Raw genomic sequence first — 10,411 nt, 5'->3', positions numbered from 1 at the left:
AGTTTTGTTTCCAGTTCCACGGCAAATGGAAAACAAACAAGAACCAACAAGGCTAGTTCGTGCTGGTTCCGGCCCGGCACGCTTTGGTTCCTCTACATAATATAACTCTCTCTCACCCCTCTAGTGTGTGGTATTCTATGGCCTGGCTGCCATGGTCTCACCCTGACCTGCAGCCCGGGGCGTCATGGCGATGGTCGAGGAGGTGAGGCTCGTGCTTAACGCCACAATAAGGGACCATCGGCCAAAAGAGGAAATCTGACCTGCTGTTTGGCAGTCTCTACACACCGCCTTTCCCTGTGGCCTAGCCGACCACCCTGACCTCGAGCCACCCCGTTGATTGTTTAAGGAAGAACCCCCCCCCCCCCCCCCCCACACACACACAGCTATAAATACCTGGCAGCTCTTCAGCAAGAGGATTTTAATAGACTGAGAAGAGCCTCATCTACTGATAAACAACAACTTGGTCTGAGACAGGTTCCACATCGCTAGTATAGCCTTTTTACTCTGGCAGGAAACACAGCAGAGATACAGTATGTTTGGTATTTAACTCTGTCACTCCTCCATAGACCTAACCTTTTCTGTAATAATAATGTGAATAAATAATCGACCGTTATATTACTGTATGCTCCTGTACAGGGGAGCCTACTTTTAGTATCATCCTCGGGTTTGGAAATGAGCCAAGTCTACTAGGGTCCTGAACTGTGCCAAAAGAGAGATGAAATCCCTATGACTGTAAGCAGTACAGGGCTGAGGGCTCGCACAGCTGTTCAAACTTCCCAGAAGCCCCGATCTCATAGCCTAACATGGCATAATAGGAAACACACTCCAGTCTAAAACGACCCAATACGACACAGCTGTTTCATCCGCTAGTCCAGTGGCAATTCCCTTAATTCCTTTAACAAGGTGTAGTTGGTCAAGAAAGACAACACAAACACGTGTGGCACTTGAGGCGTGCAGGCAACACTATTCAATTGATCAATGGAACAAATCCAACAAGTGTAACAAACTAACAAAAATGAATGGGTCATTTCTTCAGGAGCTGTGGTTCAGTGGTTGGACACGCTTGGTGCTCTCCTTAGCTATGGGGCCACAGAGTTCCCTATCTGAATAATCTTTTATCTATAGCGACATTGAGGCCCCGGTTCATTGACTGAACCCTGAGCTTTCTAACTTCTTTAAGGATTTCATGGTTGGAGTTGGCTCTATCATCCAAACTACGATAAGATCACCAAGTCTGATCATATCGGGTTGGGAAGGCTTCATGCTGTAATAAAACGTCACAGATAAGGCCATGTGATTATCTAATGTGGTGTAGTCGCTTATTCTTTGTAAAAGAAAAATCCCATTGAATAGGGCTCGGACAATTACTGTATTATCGTGTAACCGATGGTTATGGATGAGACCATTATGACAATAAAATACATAAGTTCAGGAGTAAAGATTTGCTTAACAAGTAACATAATAAGTTGCATGGACTCACTGTGTGAAATAATAGTGTTTAACATTATTTTTTTAATGACTTCCTCATCTCTGTACACATACAATTATCTGTAAGGTCCCTCAGTCAAGCAGTGAATTTCAAACACAGATTCAACCACAAAGACCAGGGAGGTTTTCCAATGCATTGTAAAGGAGGGCACCTATTGGTAGATGGGTAAAAAAAAAAGCTGACATTGAATATCCCTTTGAGCATGGTGAAATTATTAATTACACTTTGGATGGTGTGTCAATACACCCAGTCACTACAAAGATACAGGAGTCCTTCCTAACTCAGTTGCTGGAGAGGAAAGAAACCGCACATGGATTTCACCATGAGGCCAATGGTGACTTTAAAATAGTAAAAGGAGAAAACTGAGGATGGATCAACAACACTGTAGTTGCGCCACAATACTAGCCTAATTGACAGAGTGAAAATAAGGAAGTCAGGACAGAATAAAAAAATTCCAAAACATGCATCCGGTTTGCAAAAATGTCTAAAAACATGTTTTCACTTTGTCATTATGAGGTATTGTGTGTAGATGGATGAGATTTTTTTTGTTGATGTAATCCATTTGGAATTCAGGCTGTAACACAACAAAATGTGGAATAAGTCAAGGGGTTATGAATCCATTCTGAAGGCACTGTAAATCACATCTGAAGCCATAGACAAACAGTGAGTTTCTCCAGCAGACAGGATTTGAAGCAAATACGAAGCTACGGAGGGGAAGACATGTTTAGCCTCTCAGTTGTTTGTTAAAATGATTGTTTTCCTTTCTTTTCACAATGGGGGTATTTTGATGAAATTGTTGAAATTCCTGTCTTTTTCCGGAAAGCACAGACCACGATTTTATGGATATGTTCAGTTAAGCATTGTTAGATACATAACATGCAGTATGTTAAAATATAACTCTGGCAGTATTTAATACATATTATTTAACAGTCTTTATTCAGGAATAAAACAGAAGTGTGACCTAAGAGGGCATTTCCCAACCACACCACAACCATGGAAATAGTCAAACTACCTGATCCATCTAACCACAGTATAGTTCACCACCTGTGGGTTTTACCCAGTTTCATTTCAAACACCACATGCTTTCAGGCATAATTATTCATCATCCCCACATATTCTTATCACATAGGTTATTGTATCACTGCATTTGGATTGTATTACTGCATTTTGATTGTATTATCTCAGCTTGACACCTGAAGTAACTCAAGCTCTAATCTTTGGAAGGCTATCCAGCGATAGAAAGGTGACCCCTTCAATTGGGTTGGGTAGAGTCTGTAGTGGCCCCATTGTGGTGTAAGGAAACAGTAATTGTCATTACTATGCAGTGGACACCAGCCATGCCAGCATGTCATTCACTAATCACCCCAAGGAGGATAACCATTAATAGCCTATCCAATTAGTGAATATAATTTGTCGATATTATGCCAACTTGATCTAGCCTCTCAGTCTTATGTGAAGCTGTGAGTTTAAAAGAGGAAAGTAACCTGTTTGCAGCAGGGATGTGCCGGGCCCATCACTATCAGTTTTCTAAGGTCCCACAGTTGACAGTGCATGTCAGAGCAAAAACCAAGCCATGAGGTCGAAGGAATTGTCCATAGAGCTCCGAGACAGGATTGTGTCGAGGCAGCATCGAAAGTCCCCAAGAACACAGCGGCCTCCATCATTCTTAAAGGGGAGAAGTTTGGAACAACCAAGACTTTTCCTATAGTTGGCCCGCCCGGCCAAACTGAGCAATAGGGGGAGTAGGGCCTTAGTCAGGGAGGTGACCAAGAACCCGATGGTCACTCTGACAGAGCTCCAGAGTTCCTCTGTGGAGATGGGAGAACTTTCCAGAAGGACAATCATCACTGCAGCACTCCACCAATCAGGCCTTTATGGTAGAGTGGCCAGATGGAAGCCACTCCTCAGTAGAAGACACATGACAGCCCGCTTGGAGTTTGCCAAAAGGCTCCTAAAGGAATCTGACCATAAGATACAAGCTTCTCTGGTCTGATGAAACCAAGATTGAACTCTTTGGTGTGAATGCCAAGCATCACATCTGGAGGAAACCTGGCACCAACCCTGCGGTGAAGCATGGTGGTGGCAGCATCATGCTATGGCAATGTTTTTCAGCGGCAGGGACTGGGATACTAGTGTAACCGATGTGAAATGGCTAGCTAGTTAGCAGTGGTGCGCGCTAATAGCGTTTCAATCAGTGACGTCACTCGCTCTGAGACCTTGAAGTAGTTGTTCCCCTTGCTCTGCAAGGGCCGCGGCTTTTGTGGCGCAATGGGTAACGATGCTTCGTGGGTGTCAGTTGTTGATGTGTGCAGAGGGTCCCTAGTTTGAGCCCAGGTAGGGGCGAGGAGAGGGACAGAAGCTATACTGTTACACTAGTCAGGATTGAGGGAAAGGTGAACGGAGCAAAGAACAGGGATCCTTGATGAAAACCTGCTCCAGAGCGCTCAGGACCTCAGACTGGGATGAAGGTTCAACTTCCAACAGGACAACGAACCTAAGCACACAGCCAAGACAATGCAGGAGTGGCTTCGGGACCAGTCTCTGAATGTCCTTGAGTGGCCATGCCAGAGCACGGACTTGAACCCGATCGAACATCTCTGGAGAGACCTGAAAATAGCTGTGCAGCGACCCTCCCCATCCAACCTGACAGATCTTGAGAGGATCTGCAGAGAAGAATGGGAGAATTTCCCCAAATACAGGTGTGCCAAGCTTGTGAATACTTATGTAAATAAGGTATTTCTGTTATATATATATATATATATATAAGCAAACATTTCTAAAAACCTGTTTTTGTGTTGTCATTATGGGGTATTGTGCGTAGATTGATGAAGAAAAAAAGTGTATTTAATCCATTATAGAATAAGGCCATAACGTAACAAAATGAGGAAAAAAGGGAAGGGGTCTGAAACAGTACTTTCCAAATGCACTGTACATAGTAGTACACATACAGGAACTTACTGTTATCCCACTGTTATCTATACAAACACAGGCTTGTTCCTCCCTGTTAGACACTGGCCCATGCTTTCCAATGCATTTGAAGCTGGGCACAGAGGGAGGGTCAGAGTTCAGTGTGACAACAAAGTAGTCCATTTCGATCGTCAGAGGGATGCAGCGGGCCTTACACCCTGGCCTCCAACAACACTGGCTCCCCCTGCTGGTACACAGTGGAGGTGCGAGCGAGCTCCATTCACCTGTTGTAGAGAGGAGTCAATGGCCTTGTCTGAATTCCCATTCTTGCCTTCTAAATGGTAGACATTTTGGGTATGTCAAAAATGTAATGGCTTATTTGCTCCGTGAGGCTTATTTTATAGAATATACGTTTCGTAATGCTTAGGTTGTTACGAGTGTACTGATACAAGTAGGACAAGTGACATCCCGTCAACTTTGAGAAAAACAACTTTATATCGGATTTGTGCGCATATTGTTCACACGCGTATCTGCACTCTCATTGGCTAGAATGGTCCCATCTGATCTCGCCTCTTCCCGACTGCCTTCCATTGTTGACGTATTTTCATTTTTAGAGCGGCCACTCGACTATCTGGTCAATATAATCGATAATCTTCTACGACTATATTCAGGAAGAAAATCGTCATTCGAGACCCACGTGTGTTTGACAACAGCTGATCATTAGATATGGTGACGCGCTGTACCAAAATTAACGAATGTCGGGAATCAACGAAATTGCGCATTAGATAAGTGAATTCTCGGTATGGATGAGCCCAGTATGTTGATTTTTGTTGCTTACGTCATTCTATTTTCTTAAACAGCACGTTATAAGTAGTATGTAGTACGATAAGTACACAGTATGCAGTTTTAGTAAGTAGTTGGCAAGACATATTTCAGACTCAGCCATTGTCTCTCTGTTGTTTGGTCCTTAGTCTAAATTACATGATTACCTTATGAAGTGGTAATACGTGTAGTATGACAGATTCATAATTCCATCTTCAACTGTAAAATAGCGAAAATAAATTGTATTTGTGCTATTGTTGTCAGTGGTTGTGAGCTCATATCCCAGCCCTTAGTAAGTTTCACCTTTCATGATGCGTAGAGAGAAGTGTTGCAGCCCCATGGCACTGATGGTGGAGGTCATAGGCAGCCATGTTGAATCAGTTGGCTCCCCACTCACTTTGTTTCCTAAGAAACAAAAGCTATGAAATATGATAAGTCTTTGTCTCCTTAATGACCATCTGCGAGTGGGCTACAAAGTGGACTGTAAAAGTCATGTTTTTTCTGTGGTTTGCTATGTATCAGCCGTTCCCCATTTACCTGCAGGGGGTGAAGAAGCATTGGCTATAGGCCTACAGCATCCTATAACTTCATATGTTTGACAATTTAAAGAGTGCATTGTCACTTAAATTGCCTACATACAGACAGAAACGTATTTGTCATTGACCATTAAAGACAGCCAAAAGAATAGTGAGACAGACCAAACTTTCTCATATAAAAGCTGCCAGTATTTAATGTGTTATTTTAGTTTTTTCATTGCTACACTAGGCTACTTACTCTGGACTCACTGTCACAGTCCTGGGCTGGGTTTTCCAAAAGCATCATAGCACTAAAATCCTCTTTCGTCCATTTAGTTTCAATAGAATTAAGATTATTTTAGTGCTAGGATGCTTTTGGGAAACCCAGGCCAGACCAATTCAGATGTAGACACCATCTAATGAAACAAGTGCATAGGAAAAATGTGAGGGTGAAGTGTTGCAATTGTGGTGAGGGTGAAGTGTTGGAATTGTGGTGAGGGTGAAATGTTGCAATTGTGGTGGGGATCGTGATCCTTAGTTCCTGGAGTGCCCTGTAAGGGTGAATGAAATTGAGGTTAGAGTGGTCAATCGAATCTCCTATGCGGAGGTGATCAAAATAATTGCGATAACAAGTGATGCCAGTGAAGATATGGTAGTGGATATACCAATGAAGATATGGTAGTGGATATACCAGTGAAGATATGGTAGTGGATATACCAGTGAAGATATGGTAGTGGATATACCAGTAAAGATATGGTAGTGGATATACCAGTAAAGATATGGTAGTGGATATACCAGTGAAGATATGGTAGTGGATATGGCAGTGAAGATAATATACCATGTGCATTAAAACGGTGGATTTTGTTGCGTTCCTTGCCACAGTTATAAACTGTACAGCAAGTCTCAGAGAAGTCGAAGAAACTGGACATTATTGTGGCTGCGGGAGAAACGTTTTTGGGACTCAGGGATTTTACATCTGAAGACTTGCAAGGGGTAATGGTAAGGGAAGACCCACCCCCAGGTTCCCCTTGAGCCTGTGTAGGGGTCAGATATGTTTTATTTTTTTAACTGAAAAGTTGTTTGATTTATTTTTGGTAGTTCCGTTTTTTTCTGTTTCCATGCGGCATCGTAGATGGCAGGATGCACATTAAATTGTGTGATCGCAAATATACCACAGCAGAAGAATGTGAGGTTGCGAAAACAATGCCTCTCTCTTTTTGAAGAATTATCTATTCACTGTGTCCTAATTTTGCGTTTGGCAACTTCATTTCATAGCATGTTACTTGTAGCCCGTCTAAATCACAGTGTTTTTTTTGAGGACTTGGGAGACAAAATTGAGACAAATTTACGGTTTCAAAGAAAAGCTGACCCAACAACAAAATGTATTGGCAGAGGGAGGAATCTCGAGACGACCGTTGGAATAAATAAAAATAAAAAGTGGTCATCGTTAGTCATTATCTTCTCCACGCGCACAAGGCAGGGAGATCACCACCAAGAACAATGTCATTTTTAGTAACAAAACATCTGGTCGACTATGAAAACGGTAAGACTGAGAAGTGTTAATTACTGCAATGCGTAATATCATACGGAATTTAACATGTTATGTGGTAGGCTATATTACAAAATCATACAGACTGGACTGATCATCCAGGCAGGATCACTGACAGCCAGCTGTCAATCAATCATTTACAGGTGTGCGACGGTGCGCATGATGGAAAAGAAGGGGGAGGTGTTAGGGAAAGGGGGACAATCTATGTTTAAAATGTTGAGAATATGTAATCCATAAAATAGTGACCAATAACAAGCGCCAACGTCGCTTCAGAAAATGTTTCCCACCAAGCCCAAATAGGAACTCATTCGTCAACTTTTGCGGATAGAGGGAACTATTTCAGCGACGAACTGAGTCGCAGTTCTGATCAGACTGTGAAAAATTCCACGTATTTTTTTCTCTGTACATCGAATAATATTCAAGGTATATGAAACAGGAAAAACGAGTGACAAAATTGCACTTCTACCTGGATTTTTAAGGTTTAGATTGAAGAAGAAAATGACGTGCATCATGGAATGACAGCAGAATTGCCACATTGACAAGGGGTCTCAAGGATTGAAGACACATGGCTAATCTAGAGGAAAACGTTTCTGAGGGGATTGACTGGGGTGAAAAGGCAGTGGCGGGAGATAAACACAAAGGCACAGAGCGTAATGCAGATTGGACAGGGACTCTGCTGAATAATGCACACATTGGACTTCCTAGCCCAGCACCAGATGTTGTCAAATGCTCCCTAATATCTGGGGAGTGTCTCTACTTCCACTATGGGTGTGATGGTCAGGACGACAGGGGCTGGGGCTGTGGCTACCGCACCTTACAGACCATGGCCTCTTGGCTGTGCCAGAGCTGGGCCCCACCACCACCTAAGGGCAAATGCAGACCCCCACCCAGCCTCCCCGAAATCCAGCACGCCCTGGTTGCAATGGGGGACAAGCTTGCCATGTTCGCTGGCTCTCGTGAGTGGATAGGGACGTTTGAGGCGGCCCTGGTCCTCGACTACTACTACGACGTCCCCTGTAAGGTTGTCCACGTGCGGGGTGGAGGGGTAGAACTAGAGAGGGCTGCTGAGGAGCTCCACCAGCACTTCCAGAGCCAGGGGTCCCCTGTCATGATGGGAGGCGACCGGGACAACTCCTCCAAGGGGATCCTGGGTGTGTGCACTCGGCCTGGGGGCCAGGGGAGCTACCTGCTGGTGATGGACCCTCACTACTATGGGCCCAGACTGGAGATGACGTCGGTGCAGGGCCAGGGGTGGGTGTCGTGGAAAAAAGTAGGGTCACTGGATCATAGCTCTTTCTATAACTTGTGTCTGCCTCAGACTTCCCGGAAATAAAACGGAGAAGGACGTATCAGGGGGAAAAGAAGAGAGGTGTCGTGAACTCTTTGGCTGCGTTTGCACAGGCAGCCCAATTCTGATCTTTTTTCCCACTAATTGCAGCCAGATAGAATTCTTGTAAGGACTTAATTGGATAATCGCTTCATTAAATGTCTGAGAAAATATTTTTAAAATAATATATATTTGAAAGAGAACATCTGTTTATGATCCACAAATAAAGATATGTTAAATATATTTGTACTGTCCTGTACAGCAGTAGGGACTGGTAGTGTATGAGTATAACACTATTGCCCTCTTGTGGATAAATGCAGACTTCATATGGTGTGAGGACATTACCATAGAAACAGAATCACTCTAGTTCTGTGTAGGGTTGCAAAATTCCTGGGGCCTCATTTATCAATCATGCGTACGTGCAAATCTGAGTAAACCCAAGTGTGATTAATCAATATGAATGTTTCCTTCAGAGTGTGCTCAACTCTACTGATACTTCTGTCACAAACTGTTGTGTTACATTAAGTAGCAAATGTGGCTACTCTGGTCTTGGCATGTACACTCTAGCCAACAGCTCACAGATACAGTGCGGGTAGGCTGTGCGGGTTGTCTAGTCTACATGATGAGATTATTATGGATAAGAGAGAGAATATTTATATTTGTCAAACGTCAGTCAAGCATCGATCATCATGTCACCAGAATAAGATTCTCGATATTTTTTGGAAAGGAGCATCAACTTGGGATGCATGATATACAGTTGAAGTCGGAAGTTTACATACACCTTAGCCAAATACATTTAAACCAAGTTTTTCTGACATTTAATCCTAGTAAAAATTCCCTGTTTTAGGTCAGTTTGGATCACCACTTTATTTTAAGAATGTAAAATGTCAGAATAATAATAAAGAGTGATTTATTTCAGCTTTTATTTCTTTCATCACATTCACAATGGTTCAGAAGTTTACATACACTCAATTAGTATTTGGTAGCATTGCCTTTAAATTGTTTGACTTGGGTCAAACGTGTTGGGTAGCCTTCCACAAGCTTCTCACAATAAGTTGGGTGAATTTTGGCCCATTCCTCCTGACAGAGCTGGTGTAACTGAGTCAGGTTTGTAGGCCTCCTTGCTCGCACATGCTTTTTCAGTTCTGCCCACAAATATTCTATAGGAATGAGGTCAGGGCTTTGTGATGGCCATTCCAATACCTTGACTTTGTTGTCCTTAAGCCATTTTGCCACAACTTTGGAAGTATGCTTGGGGTCATTGTTCATTTGGAAGACCCATTTGTGACCAAGCTTTAACTTCCTGACTAATGTCTTGAGATAATGCTTCAATATATCCACATACTTTTCCTCTCTCATGATGCCATCTATTTTGTGAAGTGCACCAGTCCCTCCTGCAACAAAGCACCCCCACAACATGATGCTGTCACCCCCGTGCTTCACGGTTGGGATGATGTTCTTCGGCTTGCAAGCATCCCCCTTTTTCCACCAAACATAACGATGGTCATTGTGGCCTAACAGTTATATTTTTGTTTCATCAGACCAGAGGACATTTCTCCAAAAAGTACCACCTTTGTCCCCATGTGCAGTTGCAAACCGTAGGCTTGCTTTTTTATGGCGGTTTTGGAGCAGTGGCTTCTTCCTTACTGAGTGGCCTTTCAGGTTATGTTGATATAGGACTCGTTTTACTGTGGATATAGATACTTTTGTACCTGTTTCCTCCAGCATCTTCACAAGGTCCTTTGCTGTTGTTCTGGGATTGATTTGCACTTTTCGCACCAAAGTATGTTCATCTCTAGGAG

The 10,411-nt window shown here is 43.1% G+C and overlaps 2 protein-coding genes across 2 annotated transcripts in view; both read left to right on the top strand.

Annotated features, from left to right (window-relative positions):
• The first annotated feature begins 6,087 nt into the window (after nt 1–6,087).
• The window catches only part of LOC106608811 (perforin-1), a 30,579-nt gene continuing 26,255 nt past the window's right edge, over nt 6,088–10,411 (top strand). The window contains exon 1 of the mRNA XM_014206970.3: nt 6,088–7,276. Within this exon, the coding sequence (XP_014062445.2) occupies nt 7,234–7,276 (43 nt within the window). The 5' untranslated portion in view covers nt 6,088–7,233. The remainder of the gene's footprint in view (nt 7,277–10,411) is intronic.
• ufsp1 (UFM1-specific peptidase 1) lies at nt 7,308–9,527 on the top strand. Its single transcript, XM_014206976.3, has one exon. The coding sequence runs from the start codon at nt 7,848–7,850 to the stop codon at nt 8,613–8,615; it is 768 nt and encodes a 255-aa protein (XP_014062451.1). The 5' UTR covers nt 7,308–7,847; the 3' UTR covers nt 8,616–9,527.

This window comes from Salmo salar, chromosome 07 (assembly GCF_965601325.2).
Source record: "Salmo salar chromosome 07, fSalSal1, whole genome shotgun sequence".
NCBI classification, from domain to species: domain Eukaryota; kingdom Metazoa; phylum Chordata; class Actinopteri; order Salmoniformes; family Salmonidae; genus Salmo; species Salmo salar.
This window is presented reverse-complemented; position numbering and strand designations above follow the sequence as displayed.